The sequence below is a fragment of the Podarcis tiliguerta genome (genome assembly GCF_965153285.1).
Source record: "Podarcis tiliguerta genome assembly, chromosome: 14".
NCBI classification, from domain to species: Eukaryota; Metazoa; Chordata; class Lepidosauria; order Squamata; family Lacertidae; genus Podarcis; species Podarcis tiliguerta.
In genome coordinates, this window is record NC_139547.1 from 14,892,232 (window position 1) to 14,916,938 (window position 24,707).

The 24,707-nt window shown below is 45.5% G+C and overlaps 1 protein-coding gene across 2 annotated transcripts in view; it reads right to left on the reverse strand.

Annotated features, from left to right (window-relative positions):
- LOC310663699 (NAD(P) transhydrogenase, mitochondrial-like) overlaps positions 1–24,707 on the reverse strand; it is a 78,281-nt gene that overhangs the window by 46,139 nt on the left and 7,435 nt on the right. For both annotated transcript variants that reach the window (XR_014504565.1, XM_083411921.1), the window contains exons 3-7: positions 13,816–14,045; positions 11,584–11,801; positions 6,536–6,623; positions 4,694–4,782; positions 4,238–4,425 (exon numbers count right to left, since the gene is read on the reverse strand). Coding sequence is in view for 1 of the 2 variants with exons in the window: in XM_083411921.1 (XP_083268047.1) it covers positions 4,238–4,425; positions 4,694–4,782; positions 6,536–6,623; positions 11,584–11,801; positions 13,816–14,045 (813 nt within the window). In the remaining variant the exon portion in view is untranslated. The remainder of the gene's footprint in view (positions 1–4,237; positions 4,426–4,693; positions 4,783–6,535; positions 6,624–11,583; positions 11,802–13,815; positions 14,046–24,707) is intronic.

Sequence of the window (24,707 nt, forward strand, 5' to 3'; positions counted from 1 at the left end):
TAGCTAAGAAGAAACTCGGACATAAGCAGCTAGGACCTTATCTAGTTGAGGCACAGATCAATCCGGTGGCCTTCCGGTTGACACTTCCGGAAGGATCCAGAATGCACCCAGTATTCCATAGGTCGGTGCTCACGCCCTACAAAGCACCTCACCGATTTCAGGCGCAGGGCACGGCACCAGACCAGTATAGGGAGATCCCCCCAAGGAGGGAGTCGCCAAGAAGGGAACCCATCAACCAGGTCACAGAGATTTTGGACTCGAGATGGGGGGAAGAGGGAGTAGAATATTTTCTCGCAAGGGAAGGTACCCCGGCCAGCGCCAACAGTTGGGTGCCGGACTATGCCCTGGACGAGCCTCTCCTCAAAGAGGAGTTTCATGCCTTGTTCCCACACAGGCCCATGCCAGCCGAGTATTTCGACGACTGGCTTTTCACACCCACGCTTTCTACCAGCACGTTCCAGGGATTCACCTCGGACGAAGAACCAGCATTAGAAACACGTTCACCGGAGGGCTCGCCCTCGGGGTTTGCCTCAGACCGCTCGTTTTGGTGGGACAATCGAGGAGAGGAGAGGTGGCTGAGGGGCCCTTGGCAGGCAACGGACCCAGAGGGGAACGAGGGTGAGAGGGACATGGACGTGATGGGGGAGGACGTTGGGTTCGAGCATGGCGGCACGGAGATGGAAGCAGAGGAGAACGAGGTCGGCGAAGACACGGAGGACGAGCCGGATTTCTCTAACTGGATGCACGCCACGCGGGACGAACTGTATCCACCATTCACCCCCACAACGACGGAGCACACAGCACCCCCGCCGGAGGAAGGGGAGGGGGGAAGGGGGGGCTTCGAGGGGGGGATGGATGTCAGGGGTTCAGGAGCAGAGTCACAGGAGAGGGAGGAAACGGAGAGCGAGGGGGAGGAGTCCGAAGGAAATGTCAGCGACGACAGTAGTCCGAGGTCTCTGAGTCTCTCCAGTGACTCGGAGGATTCACAGAAAGGGGCCCCCATGGTCAGGGCAAGGGGAGTGCCCAGGGGGACACCTCGAGAAGAAGGGGCCAGAGGGGACTCAGAGAGTAGCAGCTGGAAATCCGGACCAGCGTCCCCCCCAGAGTGCAGTAGGGGGGAGGAGTCCAAGGCATCGGGATCAGGGAGCGCGCAGGCAGAGGGAGAACGTGAGGCAGGAGTGACCACACCCTCGTCAGGGAGCGAGGAAACGGTCATCCGGAAAGTTAAACGCGCGCGCGCGCCAAGTTCAAATGTACAGGAGGGCGGCAAGGTGGGCAGCCCGGGTAGGGAGCCAGGTCCTAAAGCCCGCCGAAGAGAGGGGGAGGAGTCAGAGGGGTCAAGCTCTGCGTCAGAAGAGTCCAGGAGGAATGAGACCCCGGGGGGTAGTAAGACCCAGAGGAAGAGAGAGAGAAGGAAGAGGTGGAGTAAGATCAGAGTCTTAACCTGGTGCACAGGGGGCGGAGACCCAGACAGAGCTTCGCCGGTCTAAAGTCCAGACGTAGAGCTGGGACGCTGAGACTTGTAAATGGAGACTATTCTTCAATAAAGACTTTGATACTGTACTATCGGCTAGCGTTGGTCCTTGGTGAGCTGGGACCCGGAGCCAGCTCTGACACCTGTTAATTATGTTTGAATGAATGTTAATTGTCTTTAAAGACTCTCAAGGCAAATCTAAAATAAAAAAATAAAAAAATTAGTATAAATATTGACAACTGGGAAACACTGGCCTGAGAGTGCTCCAGTTGAAGAACAGCCATTACCAAAGGTGTCATGGGCTTTGAAGACGCTTGAACTCAGGATGAAAGGGAGAAATGTGACCAACTCCCGCCCGGAAACCTATGTCCCCACCATGGAAGGATATGTGGATCCAGAATTGGCCTCCACGGTCACTTACGGACTTACTGTTAAAACCGTGTTCATGGAAGACAATCTTACTCAGCTACGAGTGATTGCCAAAGAAGAAAAAGAAGAATTTTTGTGTGCATGTAACCATTTGTATGTTTAGACCTTTTTACTCAGAGCAACCTTATTTTATCCTTTTAGTAAATTCCTGCTCTTGGTTCGTAAAACTTTGTTATTTTCCCCACTCCATGTTTTGGTTTTCTGTACACCACTGAAATATATTTTTAATAAATTAAGCGGTATAGAAATTAAATCATCATCATCACCATCAATGTACCCTCCTCTGAGATATTTTGGTTGAGGGCAGGCCGAAATAAATGAATAATGATAATAAGAAAACATGCATCATTTTTATTGTAAGGCCTAATATTGAAATATTAGGTGCAGGAATTTGGGACCTCTTCTATCGTTTTACCTAAGGCTTTGAAATGCCTTTTACTGCTTCCTCTTTCCTCAGTGCCTCTTGTCCCTGTTGTCAATTACCTGGGATAAAGTCGAAGACCAGTACAGTGGAACCTTGGTTCTCAAACAACTTGGAACCCAAACCCTGCAAACCTGGAAGTGTTCCAGTTTGCAAACTTTTTTTGGAAGCCAAACATGCTCCGTTTTGAGTATTACACTTCTGTTTTGAGTGCTATGCTGATGTCTGTCTGTTTTTGCTATTTATTTTGTGTTTTTGTTTTGTGACTGTGTGGAACCAAGTTCAGCTATTGATTGATTGATTGATTGATTGTGTGACTGCAGTACATTGTTTATTGCTTTCATTTTATGGATCAATGGTCTCGTTAGATAGTAAAAATTCATGTCAAATTGCTGTTTTAGGGGTTGTTTTTAAAAGTCTGGAACGGGTTAATCCATTTTGCATTACTTTCTGTGGGAAAGCGCACCTTGGTTTTGGAACACTTTGGTTTTGGAACGGACTTCTGGTACGGATTAAGTCTGAGAACCAAGGTACCACTGTAATACACAAACACCCAAGTTCTTCACACACAATCTGATGGAGTAGAAGCTATCTTGTATCACATGCCCACCCACCAGGTACAATGCAATTCACAAAGAATTCAGAGGAGGAATGTTTGGCATAGGAAGCTGTTTTATCTTGAGTCAGACCACTGGTCCACCTAGCTCAATACTGTCTGCACTGATTGACAGTGGTCCTTCAGGGTTTCAAGCAGGGACATAGCTGTCAACTTAAAGATTTGAAAATAAGGGAGCAGCAGCCTTGAAAATAAGGGAGCAGCAGCCTTGAAAATAAGGGAGCAGCAGCCTTGAAAATAAGGGATTTTAGTCAACCAGTTAAAAGGGACCAGGTAATTTTGGAGAGCAGCGCCGGTTTTTAGCCCTTCGTTTCCAGAGGTTGCTGCTCAAGACACCAGCTGATGAAACACTGCAATTAAATAACTACAAGCAGCAACCACTTTTCGCTCAAAACGAAGTCCAAGCTACGAAGATGCTGCTGCAGTTCTGTATCTTTTCTCTTGTGCTCCATCTGAAGCTCTCAATTCCATCAGGTGGGGCGGGAGGGGGGGGGAATAGTGGCCGAAGTAAACCAGCAGATCAGACCATCTATGCTAGTCTGCCACTACGAATCTATGGGAGAAGCGCTTGCGGTCCTTCCCTTGTAGCCCTTGGAACACCTGCCCGCACCTCTGCCTCCTCCTCTTCCTCCTCTCTCTGAACTGCTTTCTCTATGGTTGCCCTCGCTCTCCTCTCAAGGCTCCTCAGCAATTCATAGGCCATGCCAGGCTGCCCATCTCATCCGGGTCCTTCGGCAGCACAGCCGCAGTACATCCTAGTGAGAGTGGCGGCATAGGGCATAGGGGAGGCCCCAGGCAAAGACGCTCAGGAGGAGGATGGCGGTGGAAGGGCCCAAGGCTCCCGCCAGTCCCAGTGGGGAGGGGCTCCCAGGGGCCGAGGCTGGTGAGAGGAGGCCGGAGGGGGGTGGACTGGACAGCCCAGCAACACAGTTGGAGCCTCCCTCCTCCCTGGCCGGCAGGGAGGGAGGGAGGGAGGGAGAGGAGCTGCTTCCTTTGAAACCCGGGAAATTTAAGGGACATCCATTAATAAGGGACAGCAGCGGGACATGGCGCTGGAATAAGGGACTGTCCCTCCAAATAAGGGACACTTGACAGCTATGAGCAGGGAGTCCTTCTCAGTCCCCCATGGAGATGCAAAGGGTTGGACCAGGGACCTTCAGCGTGCAAAGTGGGATGCTCTACCATGGAGCTACAGCCCCTCCTCTTGGCTGCCTCCTTGGTGACTGGACCTGGAGGCTCCTAATTAGGAGCACACTCTGCCAAGGGCATCTGGAATCGTTATAAAGTTGTACAGTACCTGGAATAAGGGCAGTGCTAATAACAATATCCACCTCTTTGCACTGTTTGGCAAATAAGGCCAATTCCGCCTCGATAAATTCCTTGGACATCTCTTTCGCATACCCTCCGACGCCTTCTCCCGCTTCAGCAATGCTCACTTCTAACGTTTCCGCGCCAAGAGATTTGAACTGCTCCAGAGCTGGAGGCCTGCAAGCAAAGTGGGGAGAATTTCACAGGCACTGCAGAGTCAGATCTTTTCCAAGCCACAGGTAAAAAGGTAAAGGGGCCCCTGACCATTAGGTCCAGTCGTGGCCAACTCTGGGGCCGACTTTTTAGGGAAGTTTTCAATGTCTGATGTTTCATTGTGTTTTTAATATTCTGGGAGCTGCCCAGAGTTGCTGGGGAAACCCAGCCAGATGGGCAGCATATAAATAGTAATTATTAATTATTATTATTATTATTACTATTACTATACCTGGTATCAAATCCCCTAACAATGGCTCCCATGGATTTAGCTGCTCCGGCTGCAGCTAAGCCAGCTACACCACCACCAATGATTAATATCTAGAAAGGAAAACAACAGCAATAAATACCAACAAAGATGCACTATTGGAACAAAGCACACATCACTTAAGCAGGATAAAACGGTCTAGAATAAAGGAAGAAAGTGATGGCCCAAACCTTCCTCTTTGGAAGATTTGGAAATGAGACCATAAGCAAACATACTGTCTCAACCCTCACTGCAAACTTTTACAAGACAGAAATCCATGGCGTGATAACTAATCTAGGGTTGGCTTCAAAGTTCAGCATGATTGGGTTAGGGTCGAGGGTCCACACTCCACAAGGGGGCCCATTGACAAGGGGTCCCCTGCAGCTGCTTCTCCTCTTCACCACTGCAACCTGCTTGTTCACTTGCCTTTTGCTCTGGCTTAGGCAACAGTGGTGGTGCAACCATAGATGCTTGCCAGCTCGCTCATTGGCCTAGCAAGGAAGGAGGTAGGAATGGAAGGATCTGTCAATTACGGTCCTCTCAATTTCTCATTAAATTGAGTTATCCACATTTCTGCAGCAATTTGTAATTTTTTTATTTTCAAACCCTCGTGAAAATTCATCAAGAGAACATCTCACACAGGAAATTTGTAGGATACAAACTCCCCTTGCAGAAATAAAATTTATTAGATACGCAGTAATGAACGAAAGTCAATAAATCAGTGGCTCTTAAACAAAGGAGCAAGATCAGAACTGTTGTAATTGGATTACTCAAGATTATGGAAGGAGTAAAAGAAATAGGAACTTTGCACCCTGAAATCCAGCACACAGGAAGTCACCTAAAATTGTTTAATTTGGTATTGGAATAATTGGCTTTTTACATTGTATTGTAATTTGGCATTGTGATAATGTGGCTTTTATTGGATTATTGTAATTGAAAATTAATAAATAATGTTAAAAAGGTAAAGGGACCCCCGACCATTAGGTCCAGTCGTGGCCGACTCTGGGGTTGTGGCGCTCATCTCGCTTTATTGACCGAGGGAGCTGACGTACAGCTTCCGGGTCATGTGGCCAGCATGACTAAGCCGCTTCTGGCGAACCAGAGCAGCGCACAGAAACACCGTTTACCTTCCCGCCGGAGCGGTACCTATTTATCTACTTGCACCATGACGTGCTTTCGAACTGCTAGGTTGGCAGGAGCAGGGACCGAGCAACGGGAGCTCACCCTGTCGCGGGGATTCGAACCACCGACCTTCTGATCAGCAAGTCCTAGGCTCTGTGGTTTAACCCACAGCGCCACCCGCGTCCCTTATAAATAATAATATATATAAATAAATAAAATTCATCAAGAAAATGCCTCCTAATAAAGACATTCTTTGTACATCGTTTTGACGAATGTACCTATTTTTGCAAACAATTCCCTCCATAATTTAATGCATTTTTGTATGTTATTTCACCAACACGTTTTCCTCTAATATAGGCATTATTGTCAACATTGCCTGGTTGATGAACTGCACCACAAAATTCGCATGAGTGTGGGTTTCAAAGGGTGGCCATGGTTCCTTTCTCAAATTGTTTGGGGCAGTGTGAGTTTCATAGATTTGCCTTTAAATGCAAACTGAATTGAATTGAGGTTGAGCGTTTTCAGGTTGTGTCCCGCAGTACCAGAAAGGGTTACTTCTGGGCAAAATGACGTTACACGCATGCGCAGAAGCAGTGAATTGTGACCCGCAAACACGCAGACGCGGGTTGCGTTCTGCTCAGGTTGCGAACGGGGCTCCGGAACAGATCCCGTTCGCAACCAGAGGTACCACTGTACTGTTCGCACCTTTGCCGGAGGAACTTTTCCAGCTGCGGTAATTTGCCCGGTAAAAAATCTTCCAAAATGATTGGCTGCCAGGACTACAGCCTTGTACCTAGAGAGAAAGAAAGCAAGAGAGAGAGAGAAGAAAGAAAATGGTGAAAATATTTCTTGGCTCTTCAGTAGGCTTTGTGAATAAATTGCAACAGACTTAACAAATATACAGAAAGCAACCAAAAGGAGAATTAATAAAAGCCACCCAAGAAAACAAACAACTGCTCGAGAGCATCTCCAAGATATAAATTGTCTAAGTGAAAAAATACATTTGACTGTCATAACAAATTATATCAGTGCTGGTTACATGCTTTCAAGTGCCCAACAAAGGAATATTGCTGTGGAGGGAACCATGAATACTTTGGGAGAGGCACCTGGTGGAGAGAGAAATGTTTTATTATCACCCCATATCAGGGCCAGATTTAGGTTTGATGAGGCCCTAAGCTACTGACGATAATGGGGCCCTTTATATGTCCAGCTGTCCTTTGTCAACAACAAATTGCCGCTGTTTTTTGTGTTGAATATACGCTATATGGTAATTTATACCTCAGGTCTGTACCTCGGATTACAGACGCTTCAGGTTACAGACACTTCAAGTTACAGACTCCGCTAACCCAGAAATAGTACCTCGGGTTAAGAACTTTACCTCAGGATGAGAACAGACATCGCATGGCGGCAGCGGGAGGCCCCATTAGCTAAAGTGGTACCTCAGGTTAAGAACAGTTTCAGGTTAAGAACGGACCTCCGGAACGAATTAAGTTCTTAACCTGAGGTACCACAGTCTGGGTTCACTCTAGTTCTCTGAAGAAGAAAACAAGAGGTTTAGATTATTTCTTTCTTTTTAAAGCAACGGGGTTTTGTTTTGTTTTTGCAGGGGGGGGTTCATTTTGAAAGCATGTTAAGGAAATCCGCATTGGTGGATACTACCCAACATAATGCTTCCAACATAAACGTTCTTCGGAAAGCCGCAGCAATGTTTGCCTTATTTTTCACTTCACGCAGGGTTTACATTATCGCTGATTAACAAGGGAATCCCTCTGTTGTATATGTAAAGAGGAATAATTGCATCCATGCCTGCATTCACTCTGCCTACAAGATGATCCAACAGGAGGTCGACTCATAGGCATCTGTCAGAGCACACAGGGACCCCTCGAAATCATTGTGCATACTTGATCTCCCTTGGTTGTGTGCTAGCTCTGTTGACCCCAAATTAGGATTGTTGGGCTACTGAGATGCTAGCAGGGACGCCTGCATGCTTTATGCCATACAACATCAAAGCCGTTTTGCAGGTCAAAGGAGCTACTGGCATGATCTCACCTGCACTGTGGTGCTACCACTGAAGATTGAAGGAGGATGGAACAGATAAAGAGGACTCCAGTACACAAATGTTGATGTGTCAATACATCTGTATTTAAGGAAGAGGTGCAGAATTGACTCTGTCCAGCAGGCCGCCATCTTTAGTTATGTCAATAGCAGTGAAAGGGATGCTTGAGCAGCCTCAGGACTGCAGGGCTAGGGAAGGGAATCTTAACACTTTCTCTCCCATAATAACAGCAATAAAAACTGGCCACAGTGTATAACTCTTATCATTACCTATTACTAGAGTCAGGAAGAGAAGGGGTTAACCTTCTCCTCTTCTCAGATTCTGAGGCTACATAGGCTTCTCTTTGGGCAGCTATTTGCACGACAAAAACCATGCAGGTTATTGGCATTCACACAATTCCTGTCACGTCTAGTTTGGACTCTTTTGCCCTTCTTGGGCGTTTTGTGCAAAGGAGGACAGCACGCAGCCCTGTTCAAGCAATCTTTGGGCTTGGCAAATGGCAAAAGTTGCCATCTTATGCCAGAAAAGGAACATCAAACGAGCCGTCCCTGCGGCGTGTCGAGCGCCATCATTGCTTTCCAGAAAACCATTGTATAAGCAATACATTGACTACATCAAGGCCCTGTTTTCTCAGGAGATTGTATCCAGGTAAGCAGGTCCAGAATATGCTACTGACACCTAATTTGTCTTCTAGAAGTGCTCAGAAACAAAGCTGTTCTGGAACCAATTGCAGAAACAGCTGCAGCCCCAGAAATATGTGGCAACCCTTCCTTTGCTATTAACACAACAAAACCAGAGCCTGTGAAAGAACAGGCTGATAAACTTCAGCTGATAAACTTGAAAGTCAATCCAAATTGCCTCCAGATCAGATTTTACATCCAAGGTGTTTTTGAATGACCGGGTAGTAGCAGCGACCCAGTCCTAGCCACATTCATTCAGAAGCAAGTCCCATATTTCCAACTAAGTATGCTTGAGTTTGAAGCCCTTCATATCACATTGACTGTACTATGAGCCAAAACCTTTGGGGCCAGTCATTGCCATTCAGGAATAAACACATTTTGAATCAATTCACGTTTGGAACTGATTTCAAAGCTGCTGGAATTTTTTCTTTCTTTCAACCCAACAAACTGGTTTAAATGCTACACCAATTATGTACACATGCTGCATCTTGAAATGGTTCAGAATTAAAGCCACTTCATCTCAATCGGACTCATTTTGGTCAAGACACCAAGGCAGACTTGCCATTGCTGTGTTCAGAGAAAACTCTCGCATCTTTTAAGAACCGTGCATCTGGGAGATGTTAAGTCAGGTGTAATCTCTCCAGCTACAGGGCTATTACACACACTTTACACTGTGGTTTAAATCTGACAACACTATTTTTCCAGGCTGTTGTCCTAAACACTTGCTTGCTTCCTAAGTGCTGGCATCTAATAACATCCCACATACTTTCCTTCTGCCCAAATGAGGTGTCATAAATGGCCACTGAAGAGATCCAAAATTATAATGTCTCCCAGAACAGAAGACAGAAAGGTTAAGTGTCATTAGTGTTCCCACACAACACACTTAGTATCTCCTAGAAGATTCTACACATCTTCTCTATATTCACGTATAATAGGGCATGTTGGACCTACAACACACAGTTGCTGTATATTCTCCCCATCTAAGACAGGAGTCCTCAAACTTTCTATCACCAGGGCCCATTTGAGAAAGCTGATCATTACTGAAGGCCCACAGTCACCAAACAGTGATCGATAGAAGCCGAGTTTGTCTTAATCAGCTAGCAGCTACTGACTTCACTTTCTACTGATACCTAATTCATCTTTGGAATTTGCTAAATTGTTTGCCACAGTACATAGCTCATATTTCCTCAAGACATTTATTCTGGAAGTAGTGTGAATCACACCCACATTTAGGACAAAATTTGCTGATCCAGAAGCCCTAAGAAGGCCTTTTCATTTATGTTTTCTGCTTCTCATGCCAACATTCCTCTCAAAATGTATTTACTCATCCCCTGTAGTTTCTTCTCCCATTATCCTTTCACATGCAACTTAGGCTATATTCTCCACTCCCAACTGCTAGTTTCTTTGAACTCACCTTCTTCCCATAACAGCTTTCCTCTCTTATGCGTATCATCATCATCATCATCATCATCATTCTATAATAAATACTAAAACCACTGAATTAATTGACTTTTGGTTACTTTAGGCACCTCCTTCCTCTACACAGACATGTTGACTCAATTGCCATCATATTTTGTAACAAGTTCTTGTCAGGCAGTTTTGGGTTTCCTTGTTTTTGTTTTATTTTTTAAAAAGACGTTATTTGTTATATATTCTTCTGTGTACCAAGGAAATCCCTTGAGTATGAGGAAACCACTTCCTTATTTTGGTGTGGTCCTGTTTTGCTTCCTAACTCAAGTGCTCAGCCACTTGAATTTGTTGTTAAAAGGAACGATGATGGTAATCCCCAGGTTGCAATTTGGAGGTCATCCCTATCCCTTTAAGGAGCACCATTCCCGGTGCAGTTTAATCAACACTTCTGGTATCAAACTGAAACAAAGCCAGGCACAGTTGGTTTACAAAGTGGCGTAGCGTGGGTTGTCAGCACCCGGGGCAAGGCAAGTAATTTGCACCCCCTAACCCGTGGATTTGCGCCCCCTAACCTGTGGATTTGCGCCCCCTAACCCTAACCCCCAGATGTTGCGCCCGGTGCGGCCGGCCCCCCCTGCACCCCCCACGCTACGCCACTGGGTTTACAGCCACCATTGAGTTGTGGGGTAGAATGACTCCTGCTAAGTCAGTCATGGTCTACCATCCAAACATGGCTTTTTAATATACAGAAAACAGTGGTTTTCTTAGTTCTGTAGTTCTGTTTCTCTGCTCCTTCGTGCTCCTCAGCCTCCTGGAGCAAACAGGGCTCTTGGTTTGCCCAGCAGCAGCTAGGAGGAAATAGTTGCGGTGGGTAGAAAAAGCAGTAGCTGCTGCAAAACTATAGTCTCATCTGTAAAGGTAAAGGGACCTGTGACAAAAGCCTCCCCCCAGAGACAGGGTTTCCCCACCTTTATGATTTAGGCTGATCTAGGCTCTTCTGGGGATGCAGGTGGCGCTGTGGGTTAAACCACAGAGCCTAGGACTTGCCGATCAGAAGGTCGGTGGTTCGAAGCCCCACGATGGGGTGAGCTCCCGTTGCTTGGTCCCAGCTCCTGTCCACCTAGCAGTTCGAAAGCACGTCAAAGTGCAAGTAGGTACCGTTCTGGCGGGAAGGTAAACGGCGTTTCCGTGTGCTGCTATGGTTCGACAGAAGCAGCTTAATCATGCTGGCCACATGACCCGGAAACTGTACGCCGGCTTCCTTGGCCAATAAAGTGAGATGAGCACCACAACCCCAGAGTCGGCCACGACTGGACCTAATGGTCACAGGTCCCTTTAGCTTTACCTAGGCTCTTCTGAGCATGCTGACTGTCCTTCTGTCACTAAAGTGGGAGAGGCTGCAAAGATTTGTAGTGGGGCTGAGGCTGGAATTGTACTGATTAATCTGAAATGGTAGCCCTGGTCCTTCACTATTGCAAAACTGGCCGCAATTGAGAACTGTCCAAGTAAGATAGGTGTAAGAAGCAATGCCATATAAGACACAGCTGAACCAGAAAATTTAGCCCTACAAAAATAGCATTGGTAGAGAGAATATTGTGGATCCTCACCCTGCAATGTTGGCCATTGAACTTAAGGCATCATATCCTTGAGCGATAGTGACTCGAGGAACTTGGTCCATTGCCAAGACGGTGGCTTTGCGCTGAGCAAGTTTATCCAGCAGATCTGGGTTCTGAGCCGGATAGATGAAGCTGACAAGTGTCGCCTTCTCCTTCAGTAGGGCTGTCTCATGAACTCCCAACGCTTCATTAAAGACTGGAGCTCTGACCTGAAAGAAAAGAAATGCTTTGTTTAATCCAAAATATTAATCCAAAATATATTTCCATGTACCTAAATTAAACACCCTCCAGAACACCTTCTCCAACGCAGTGTCTGTTATGTATTCAGTGGTTTGTGTTTGCCTGAGCTTGAGTCTGGACTAAGGATTCTGAGCCCCTGTGTTCTGATTCGATACATGATATCCAATCACAGAGCATTTCAGGATTTGGGCCTCTGCCATTGACCCTTAAACTCTGAGTTGTGATTCGCAGCTTGGAAGTTTAGACAGCCAATCACGTTGGGAGTGGCCCTGGCCTTCAGAAATGTATATAAGCAGTTGCCTTGCCCCTGTTGTCCAATTCTGTCAGTTCAATAAAGGTTCTTGCTGTTTTCACTGTGTCTTGCCTCGTTGGAACCCACCTACACTTCAGTGTCTTCCAGATGTTTTGGGCTACAAGTTTCATGAGGCTCAGCCAACTCAGCTGTGCTGACTAGGATTGATGGGAGTCATAGTCCAATACATCAGGAGGGAACCAAGCTGGTGAAGGCTGACTTATAGAATGCCACCTCTTCAATCAAATCCCTCTCCCAAACCCATCTTTTCCATGAAGCCTGTAACCCTTTAGTTCCTATCCCATAACAACAGAAACAAATCATATCCACCCCTTTCCACTTGTCTCCTTGTCTTCCCCTGTGCTGAAATGTAGATTGTAAGCTTCTTGGGCAAAGGCTATGTCTTTTTATACGATCTGAAGATAAACCAGAGTATATGCTGGTCTTATGCTGGTCTGTGGCCCAAATAAAGTTTGATGCTGATACTGATACAATGTCTTTTGGTTGACTTCTGCAAAGTGTTATGAAAATGATGATGTTCAGTTGCAGTCCTACTGGACTTAACTCATCTCTGTTCAAGTTGAAACACTTTTGGGGTGTCCTGGTTTTTGAAATATGAAATATGGCAACTCTAGTGAAGGAGGATTACGGCCATAGGTTATGACAATGGCTCCCAGCAAAAGTGCATTGATTGTAAATGTGAATTCAGTCAAAGATGATATTTGTATGTTTCCTTCTTTACTCTTATTATACCTGCATTCTACATCCCCTCCCTACATTGATGACTTATAGCAAGTAGCTTCAGAGGGTGTTAGTTCTCTAAACAGTGAGTAAACAAAGGGTGCCTTCTAGACTGTCACTGTTTTGAAGGAGAGTTTCAAGCGCATGATGGAAGTTTCTGTTCAATTACCGTTCAATTAAAGTGAATTAAAGCACACCCTAAAGTGAATTGTAGCACACCCTAGTGCCACAAATCCACTTTTTAAAAAAGAAGAAGAGTTTGGATTTGATATCCCGCCTTTCACTCCCCTTCAGGAGTCTCAAAGCGGCTAACATTCTCCTTTCCCTTCCTCCTCCACAACAAACACTCTGTGCGGTGAGTGAGGCTGAGAGACTTCAAAGAAGTGTGACTAGCCCAAGGTCACCCAGCAGCTGCATGTGGAGGAGCGGGGAAGTGAACCCAGTTCAGAAGATTATGAATCCACCGCTCCTAACCACTACACCACACTGGCTCTCAAGGACTTGTTATAGCTAGTGACAGGGAAATTTCAGTGTAAGATGAAGAAGTTATTAATGGGAAGCCATAACCACACTATGGGCAAATTTGTATAACCACCCTGTAAACATATCAGAAAGAATGCTCAAGAAAAACTGAACATCTATAGAAGCTGTGATATATTGCTCAGGAGGGCAGGAGAAGAGAAGAGGAAAGCAATTCTTCAACCACCAGTTATGTCTATGACTCATCCAGAAAGTATAGCCAGAGACAGTTTAGCAAATTAAAAAAATCCACCTGGACAGAAATTTTACCCCTGAAGAAGAGGACGTGTCCTGGAAAAAGAGGACACATGGCAACCCTAGGACGCATTGAATAAGGTTGCCCAAGAGATATGGGATTGGAGATGGATAGATGAAGCTGCCATGTCATACTCTAACAAATGTAAGTCTATACATTTCACTAGCAAACTTGCCTTTAACACAAGATCAGATCCAAACACCGTTTTCAAGTCCCCAATTTTTGCTCCAGCATCTTTGTATAGATCATCGGAGAACTTCGCTTCTTCACCAGCTCCATGTTCCACTTGCACATTAAAGCCTTGCTTCACTAAAGCTTGGACGCCAGCAGGAGAAAGAGCCACTCTTTTCTCATTTTTGTATATTTCCTTGGGCACGCCAACAATAAGATCCTTGTAGCGAATTCCTGAATAAAACAAACATAGGAACACAACATACATAAAAGGAAAGTTCAAGAATCAACATTCTTTGACCACCAACAGAAGGACTGTTGTGCTAGTAGTGTAAGGGGCTGTTGTGTGCTAGTGAGAATAATGGTGGTGCAATAGGAAATCCAATGCAACAGTTGTACTAATGGAACCAAGATGCCCACAGGAAGCCCAAAAGCAGGACACAAACACTCTCCCATCCTGCAGTTTCAAGCAAACGATATTCGGAAGCATACTATGACACCTCAGAGGTGAGGTACCCAGAAGAGAGTCTTAATGGAGGATCTCAGTGACCAGAGAAATAGCTGAGAAGATGGTAAATATCAGGGTCCTGAGTTGTTTATGGATTCAGAGGTTGAAACTAGCACTTTGTACTGAGCCAGAAGCTAACTAGAAGGCAATCCAGATGTTTCAAAATAGATATGACTACTTCATACAACAGTTAAACGATGGAATCCAGTACCACAATATGAAGTAGTGCCCACTCACGTGGATGTTCCTCCAATTCGTGGAGGATAAGGCTATCAATGATTGCTGCTTACGATGGCTTTGTGTTTCTTCAAGTATCAGAAACACTAAGTCTCTGAATACCAGCTGTATGGAAGCACAAGTGAGAAAGTGCTATTGCAACCATGTTCTGCTTGTGGCCTTCATGTCAGCGTTGTCATGGCTTAAAATTTGCTGCTGTTTCTTTAATACAAAAGGAACTGAGTCAGTGGCCTACAATGAATCGGCAAAGCCTGCATGACTCTTGCAACCTTTCACCTACATATGTCTGTACAGTGGTACCTCGGATTAAGTACTTAATTCGTTCCGGTGATCCATTCTTAACCTGAAACTGTTCTTAACCTGAAGCACCACTTTAGCTAATGGGGCCCCCTGCTGCTGCCGCGCCGCTGGAGCACAATTTCTGTTCTCATCCTGAAGCAAAGTTCTTAACCCGAGGTACTATTTCTGGGTTAGCGGAGTCTGTAACCTGAAGCGTATGTAACCCGAGGTACCATTGTATATATAGAGTGGTCATTGACTGTGTGTGTGGTGGGTTAGGCTGGCCTCAACTAGAGCCAGGGCCTTCTCGGCCGCAGCTCCAATCTGGTGGAACGCTCTGTCACAAGAGACTAGGGCCCTGGGGGACTTGACATCTTTCCGCAGGGCCTGCAAGACAGAGTTGTTCCACCTGGCCTTTGGACAGGGCGCCGCCTGACCCCCTCCTCTGGCAATCTGCACAGAATCTTGCTTAATGGTTGCCATCAATTTGATTTTAATTTTTATAATGAAAGGTTTTTAGAATGTTGGATTATTTTGCTTTGGCTGGGGAGGGCGGGGTATAAATAAAATTTATTATTATTATTATTTATTATTGGTTGGATGGTAGAAAGCTGGTTGTGTTTGATATGTATAAAGCTGTCAGTCGCGGTTGGAGAAGACTGTTTTAAGAATAAAAGGAGCATTCTGCAAAGTACTCTTTCTCAAGGACTCTTTTGTGCCAACTAGGGTCCAAGGACCAGGCAAAGGAGTCAAAGGAATCATAGAATCATAGAGTTGGAAGAGACCACAAGGGTCATCGAGTCCAACCCCCTGCCAAAAGGAGGTCAGAACCTTTTCCTTTTCAAACACTGGCAAGCATCTGGTTAGTCATTCAGAGAATGCTGGAATAGACAGGCCTTTTTCTGATCCATCAGGTAACTTCTTATGTCCTCTACACAATTTCAAGGGGGGAAAGTTGTGTTTAGTGAGAAGCGGCTGTCTGTCTTACTGTCCCTCTCATACACACAAGTGAAATGTTACAGTTTTCCCCAGACACAATCGTTCATCTTCTCATCTGTTCCAGAATTCTTACAGCATCTTTCCTTCCCGTGCCAGGAAAACAGTTTCAGGTGGGGACAATGTGGGTGGACAGACAAATTTGCAGAAAGCTAGGACACTGATGTTTGAAATAAAAGGAAAGCCGTGGTTCTAGGTTTATATTTACTGTAACAAGCCCCCCTCATTTCTCTGTTCTCTCTAGCGTACTAGGAAGAAAAAGCTAGAAAAATATCTTCCCCCTCCATTTCCTATTGCTTTCAGTAACTGTTTATTGTCCCAGTTATAGTGAAAAAACCAAGTGGATCTTTGCCTCTTCCTCCAAAGCTTTACTAATATTAAGTGGCCGACTCTGTAAGACCTCGCTCACAATTGAGACCTCTTTACTCACACCAAACATTTCCACCGATTGCCCTCCATGGGGTTAGATGCATATGGTGGGGTCGTGTGTGTTTGGTTAGTGACACACAGCACCGCCAAATGAGACATTCCGCTGCTGAAAGTTTTTGCAGTGCTCAGTTCCACAGCCAACCCACACAGTCACACGAACACTCTGGTGGATGCCAAAAGAATAACAAATTAAAGTTTAGTTTATAAAAGGCTTGGCTGGGATGCTGCTTACACAAGTTTCCATGCTGTTTACTCCGAGCGGGGAAAAGGTGTGGGAGAGGAGGCCACAAGGAATGACGAGACAACCTTAACTCTACAAGTCTAGGATTCAGACTCCTGAAGGGGTGGGTGGGAGATTAAATAAATAGATAAAAAGACAGTGGTGTCAAGAAGAGTTTCCCCCACCCTCACCCCCTGGTTTGAGTTAACTGCAATTATTTGTAACGGTTGTCTGCAAAGAAGCGTTGGGAATTTCTTTGCAGACAACCACACCCAACCTTACCCTTCAACATTCCTCCAATGAAAACAGGGATGTCCTGGTCTATTGTTGTTGTTGTTGTTGTTGTTGTTGATGATGATGATGATGTTACCCCACCCATCTAATTAGGTTGGCCCAGGCCCTCTGAGCAGCTTCCTACTTACATAGAAATATAATAGAACATTTAATATTTTTAAAACTTCCCAATACAGGGCTGCCTTCAGATATCCTCTAAAGTTGTATAGTTACTTATCAGGGGGTCGCATAACTCCATACCCTCCAACATTTCTCCAGAGAAAATAGGGATGTCCTAAGGGGAAGTGGGACATTCCGGGATCCTATCAGAAACTGGGACGGCTTCTGAAAATCCAGGACTGTCTCTGGAAAACAGGGACACCTGGAGAGTCTGCCTGACATGCAGGTTGAAGATGGAAACATAACACCAGGGGCAGGGTTTAAAGATTAAACACAGCAACAGCCTACCTTTTGAGTAACATATAATTAATAATAATAATAATAATAATAATAACAGCAGCAGCAGCAACAACAACAATGTTATTTATGACTCACCAGTGTAAATTTAATTACAATCACAAGAATAGAGTGGGTCCTAAAAATATGGACCTCAAGTGTCAAAGGCCAAGATATGGAGGCTCTTCTTCAGCATACCACAAAAACTTTATTATGAAGGTGCCAGATGCGCCTCTGTGGGGAGGGATTTCCACATTTAGAGGCTGCTATAGAGAATGTTCTCTCCTGGGCCACCCCAGGAATTACCACAAGGGTAAGATCTTAACACCTGAGAGAATCTGTAAAATATCTGGGGCTAAGTCATTTAGGGCTTAGTGTCAAAATTGTATATTGATACCAGTCACTATTAGCTAAATTGCAGGAAAACAGAATAGGGAGTTTCAGATGCAAATTCATTCGCCAGCCGTAGCGTGTTTAAGGATATTTTCAGACCCACTGAAGCATAGCTGTCAACTTACAGATTTGAAAATAAGGGACCAGCAGCCTTGAAAATAAGGGACAAGCAGCCAAAATAAGGGACCTGCAGCCTCACCTGTTCCAGGCACTCCAGTCTTCCTGTCCTCCTGCAGTCTGGTCAAACTCATGCTGGTAGCTTCAAGAACACTGTCCAACCAACTTTGTAACCAGAGGTTCAACTGACCAGAATCTGAATCACATGCACCACAAGGCCTATGCAGCCTCAACTTAAGATGGCTCCCCGGCCTGGCTTTGCACTGCAAAGTTTGCAGCAGCACGTGCAACAAAATGGCGTCCAGCATTCAAAAACCCCCTCAGCTTGCATTAACTAGCCACACACAAGGCATTCAAGCTCCACCCCCCAGTCGTTCTTAGACTTCTTATTGGGTGAGCAACACAGCCAAGCAACACAGTTGGAGCTTCCCTCCTCCCTGGCCATCAGGGAGAGGAGCTGCTTCCTTTGAAATTTAAGGGACATCATTTAAGGGACATTTAAGGGACATCCATCAATAAGGGACAGCGGCGGGACATGGCGCTGGAATAAGGGACTGTCCCTTCAAATAAGGGGCACTTGACAGCTATGCACTGAAGCTCACTTAAACCCTCAAGAAACACAGCTGTGAACAACCATTACCAAAGGATGGTTTCCTTGCTAGTTCCCACCTTAGAACTATTTTTCATTATTTATTGAAAACATGCTCTTCGTCTATCAAGACCAAAGTAGGGTGCATAAATATAACAAACAGCCCCTACAGTCCAAAAAACACCATCCAGCCATAAAACACATAATAAAAATGCAGCAAAATAGAATTAAAACAGTTATGATAACAGGGCAAGCTGATGAGACAACAGCTTAAAAGTCTTTAAACACCAAGGCAAGCAGGTATGTTTGGATCTTGCATCAAAATGATAGCAATACCAGCACAGGTCATAAATCTAAGGGGAAGAGATTCTTCAAATGAGGTGCCACTGTGGAGAAGTCTGTTTTGAGTGTCCCCCTTCTTATGGAATGCTTTCCTCAGCGGGGTTCACTCGGCGCCATCTTTATCTATTTTTAGGTGCCTGGCAAAAACTTTCTTTTTTTTGCTTGGACCTTTAATTTGAAGGGTTTTAAATACTAGCAGCCTCTTTTAGTGGGGCAGGATCTGTAAGACCTATTTTTTATTTGTTTAGATGAGGGCTTTTTTAAAAAAGTTTTTTTATTGGTTGTGTATTTAGATTTAGTGTGTACATTGTGTTTGTATGTCGCTTTGGGTCATTTTCACAAAGAAAGCAACCAAATAAGAAGAGAAATCGGGGCTTTTTGAACAGCCGGAACTCACTGGAACTTGGTGTAATGGTTCTAGGGGTTGCTCGTGCGTAAACCGGTGCAAACACCTGGCTGGGTTGCCTGAGTGAACCTTTTCTGTCCGGACAGCCACTCACCCGTGGCTATCTCAATCGCTGGCAGAATCCATCAGTGGGCGTTTCTTTGACCCCTAGTCTCCTCCTACTCTCTCTGCGCGAAAGCCTTCTGCGCAAGCAGGGCGTAGGCAGCGGAGGACCCCTACTCTCCCCGCTGGTCCCCAGCAAGGAGTCATGGGACCACCTCGCCGCTTACCCCATCTCCCCCCCTTCTCCACTGGTGCTACGCTGATTCTCTTCCCCAGAAGATGGGCTGCCTCTCCCAATCCCGGGACGCTCTCTGGAATCCCTCTGGATTTTGCTCTCTCCCTCCGGCACTGATGGCAGTTCCCTGACACTTGGTTCCAGCAGATCCGGAACTCAGTCCTTTAATTCGTGGGGGCCATTGCCATTCTAAGAGAACAAGGGAGGCCTTCATGATGAGTTCCAGCACCTCTTTTTCTAGAAAAACAGCACTGATGATGATGTTGGCAACTCTGTAAGGTATAAACTATAGTTCTCAGGAATATTTGGGGGAAGCAATATGTTTTAAATGTATGGTGTGCATTAAGCTTTAGTAAAAACATAAAGCAGCTCTCAGAGCTTTGGTATACAGTGGTACCTCGGGTTACATATGCTTCAGGTTACAGACTCCGCTAACCCAGAAATAGTACCTCGGGTTAAGAACTTTGCTTCAGGATAAGAACAGAAATCGTGCTCCGGCGGCACAGCTGCAGCCGGAGGCCTCATTAGCTAAAGTGGTGCTTCAGGTTAAGAACAGTTTCAGGTTAAGAACAGACCTCCGGAACGAATTAAGTTCTTAACCTGAGGTACCACTGTATTGACCTCTGCTCTGTCACCTCCCACCCCCAGCCAGCAACCTGGTTATATTCTTATAACTTTCTCCCTTCCCTGTATAATTACAATGTCAGTGTGACATTTGGGGCAACATTTTCTGCAAGTCTGAAATCAGCTAGTGTATACATAGTGTTGTCCAATATTTCTCCACTACAAAGCCATCACTGCACATTTCCAAACCCTCTTCTTAGTCATTAAACTCTTGTTTTAAATTGACTTTTGCTTTGCTTACTTTATCTCATTGGGAAATCATGTTCTGGAACGTGCTAAAATAAAGCTAAACTACTGTTCTTGTAAGCATAAACTAAAGAACATTTCGTATGCCATTGTTTCCTTATGGTTATCTTTACCCGATTGTAGCAAGTAAATTGCAGAATGAAGCTGAAAGACAAATAAAGGCTATGGTTAAAGCTGTGCACTCTCTATATATTTGAAGCACATGGCTTCACCCAAAGAATCCTGGGATCCTGTATACAATAAAAAACCAAACAGAAACATGAAAATTGGAAATAATCAACTAACTTTCACAGAATTTTTTTTTCTTAATTTCTGGCACGAGCTTCATGGTATAGAAGGCATTCAGCAGGCATGTCTCCCATTTCTGCTGCAACCAACTCCCCTCTCCCCTGGTCTTCCAGGACCAGGAGAGGTATGAAGCAAAAGGAGCAAAGGCAGGCACACTGGCATAGTCTCAGATTGATCGGGAAGGACTTGGGAGAGACTTAGGCAGTTGTGGGCAGGCAGGGACCTTTAGCCTCCACAACTGCCTCACAGGGGTAAGACCTACCCAGAAGAGTTGCTGGACTCAGTAGGCTTGGCACTCATGAGCAGACTTTGTTTCTTCTAATAAAGAGCTATCTTCTGTGTGATTTATTGCTGGCTGGCTCCTGACAGACCCCTTCATTATTTCATTACCACAACCCCACGTGAATGAGGTTATGCTTAATAAGCTTTGTGGACAAGCAGGACTTTGAACCTGGGTCTAAGTCCAACACCTCCAGCACACAGGCCTTCTGGTAAACAAGCAAATGGTAAAAGTAAAGGGACCCCTGACCATTAGGTCCAGTCGTGACCGACTCTGGGGTTGCGGCGCTCATCTCGCTTCATTGGCCAAGGGAGCCGGCGTACAGCTTCCGGGTCATGTGGCCAGCATGACTAAGCCACTTCTGGCGAACCAGAGCAGCTCACGGAAACGCCGTTTACCTTCCCGCCAGAGCAGTACCTATTTATCTACTTGCACTTTGATGTGCTTTCGAACTGCTGGGTTGGCAGGAGCAGGGACCGAACAACGGGAGCTCATCCCATCGCGGGGATTCGAACCGCCGACCTTCTGATCGGCAAGTCCTAGCCTCTGTGGTTTAACCCACAGCACCACCCGCGTCCCTATAGTCTCATCTGTACTATAGATTTAAAGCAGTATCATACCACTTTAAACATTCATGGCTTCCCCCAAAGACTCCTGGGAGCTGTTGTTTGTTCAGGGTGCTGAAAGCTGTGATGAGACCCTTATCCTCCTCATAGAACTGTAATTCCCAAAGCTCCCTCAGAAGCGAGATTGACTGGTAAACCAGTCTTGAGAACTGTAGCTCTGTGAGGGCAGAACAAATGCAATCTAATAGTCTTTTGGTGCCCCAAGCTACGGGTTCTTCCTTTGACAAAAGCCTCCCCCCAGAGACAGGGTTTCCCCACCTTTACGATTTAGGCTGATCTAGGCTCTTCTGGGGACGTGGGTGGTGCTCGAGCAGTGACCGAGCAACGGGAGCTCACTCCGTTGCGGGGATTCGAACCGCCGACCTTCTGATCGGCAAGTCCTAGGCTCCGTGGTTTAACCCACAGCGCCACCCGCGTCCCACACACAAGCAAATGGAGCGCAGTCCTAAATCGGACCTGGGAGACCCCCTACAATGAAGAAAGGAATCCTTAAAACACTACCTTGATAACATTATTTTGTTTCACTTTTCCTAGAAGCAAACTGATTTCTTTTGAGACGCAAATATAATTTGAAAAATCTGCAGGCACGCCCTTGGGTCCGACCTTGAAAGGTAATGCCTTCCAGCGCTTGACACAAGATATGTAAACTGGATGCTAATAAGAAACAGAGAAGAGTGACTATAAAAAAGCATTAATCTCTGTAGCAGGGCAGAACAATCACTGGACCTTAAAGAAAGGCTCCTTGCAATATTATACGAGCTACCTGAATTGGCAGACGAGCAACTGCGGATTTCTGGCCATGTTTAGGATAATAATAATGATTTTTTTTTTAAAAGGTGTTATGTACTGAGTTGAATAGGATCCAAATTGCAGCAGTCTGATTGGTCCTAGAACAATAGGATCCAAAATGCAGCAGTCTGATTGGTCCTAGAACAATGCAGCGGTATGATTGGTCTGCAGGAGCCACCCAATCCAGCTCCAGATGGAAGTGAATCCACAACCTGATTGGCCTACAGGAGAATTGCGGAATTAGCCAATCACGTGCAGCCCATTGTGTAAATAATGTATATAAAGCAGATACTTTGGGGAAACTTCCATCCCTCTTCACCACTATGAGCTGAATAAAGAGCATGAAATCCACTCTCAACTCTGAGTATATTTCAAAAGTCATAAGCAAAAACCACAGCAAACAAAGTTGCAAGGGAGAATTTTGATCTAGTATGCATTTAAAAGGGACGCGGGTAGCGCTGTGGGTAAAACCTCAGTGCCTAGGACTTGCTGATCGCATGGTAGGCGGTTCGAATCCCCGCGGCGGGGTGCGCTCCCGTCGTTCGGTCCCAGCGCCTGCCAACCTAGCAGTTTGAAAGCACCCCCGGGTGCAAGTAGATAAATAGGGACTGCTTACCGGAGGGAAGGTAAACGGCGTTTCCGTGTGCTGCGCTGGCTTGCCAGATGCAGCTTGTCACGCTGGCCACGTGACCCAGAAGTGTCTGCGGACAGCGCTGGCTCCCGGCCTATAGAGTGAGATGAGCGCACAACCCTAGAGTCTGTCAAGACTGGACCGTACGGGCAGGGGTACCTTTACCTTTACCTATGCATTTAAAAACTTTCCGATTCAATATGCAAACCCAAACATAACTATCCTTCAAAAGTCACACTTCTGCGAATATAGTGATGCATTTCTTCAGGTAAGCATGTTTACAAAAATGCATATTTTAGGGGAAAGTGTGCATAAAAATGAAAGTATTGGTGAAAACAGTTTGACAAATATTAGGGGAAATTGCTTGCAAAAATGTTTACATTAAGGTGTGGTTTTTTTTAAAAAAAAGATGTTTTGCAAATCACTGCAAAATGTGGAGAACTGAATTTAAGATGGGGAAAACTGAAAATGACAGATCTTTCCATCCCTGGCATGAGGGAGGAATGGACTGTGAAGCTGAGCTGCATCAACTGGCCAAAGACCTGGACCTCTCAGTATGCAATAAGTGCAAAATGTCATGAGATTTTTGGCTAAGGATAACCTCAGGAAAAGGAAAGCCATTCTTCAAGCCGTTAGTGGATGGTATTTCTCTTAAACATTTTCTGAACTGTACGCAGTAAAGGAAATGCAAAGTGACAGGATCCAAAATAATATTGGCATCACTATCAATGCTATTGGCTGGGACGTGGGTGGCGCTGTGGGTTAAACCATAGAGCCTAGGACTTACTGATCGGAAGGTTGGCGGTTCGAATCCCCATCACGGGGTGAGCTCCCATTGCTCAGTCCCTGCTCCTGCCAACCTAGCAGTTCAAAAGCATGTCAAAGTGCAAGTAGATAAATAGGTACCGCTCCAGCGGGAAGGTAAACGGCGTTTCCGTGCGCTGCTCTGGTTTGCCAGAAGCGGCTTAGTCATGCTGGCCACATGACCCGGAAGCTGTACGCCGGCTCCCTCGGCCAATAAAGCGAGATGAGCACCGCAACCCCAGAGTCGGTCACGACTGGACCTAATGGTCAGGGGTCCCTTTACCTTTACTTATCAATGCTATTGATCTAATTGTTCTGGAAGGCCAAGATGTTGCAAAATTTTCATGTTGCAGAGACCCTTTTATCAAACCAACATACCTTCCAACATTTCACAGAGACATTAGTTTTTTTAAGATGAGCAAGTACTTAGCTCTAAAGCTTGCAAAATATACACCTGAAAGTATGTTAACAAGGTCTGCTGAAATCTCAGAAGTCAGAATAGGGGCAGATGAACAATGACTGGAAGAAGAGATTTCAATACCCGGAAACTGGAATAAGTGATGCAAAGTGGGGAAAATTGCATAGTAAATAATGCACACTCAAAAGAGAAATCATGCAAATTTACCTAATTTTACACTGGTCACAGAATTCAGCTCTTCTCAGACGTTTAAGGGTTTTTTAAAAATAAAAAAATCCTAGCGAATACACAGCTTTCGCCATAAGAAACAAATATGCCTACTTTTCTACACATCCTGCCCCACACTGAACAGATGAGAGGCCCCCTCAGGTTCATTTTCCTTCTATAGAAAAAAACACCATTCACATGAGGTTGGTGGATCAGTTGGCAGCAGAACACTCAGAGCACGGCTTTTCAGTAAACCTTATGAATTCTTCCTTTGATGTAAACCTTGGCAATGACTCTCTTGTATGTTTCATTGCACATCATACCATCTGAACAAGATCCAGGGCTGATAACCTGTACAATGTCCAGAGGCGGCTGACTGCTGGCTTCTTTCCTTGCCGATTCAGTTTTATAATGCTAAAAGCAGCGGGGGGGGGGGGGGCTTCATCTGGAACTTGCTGGAA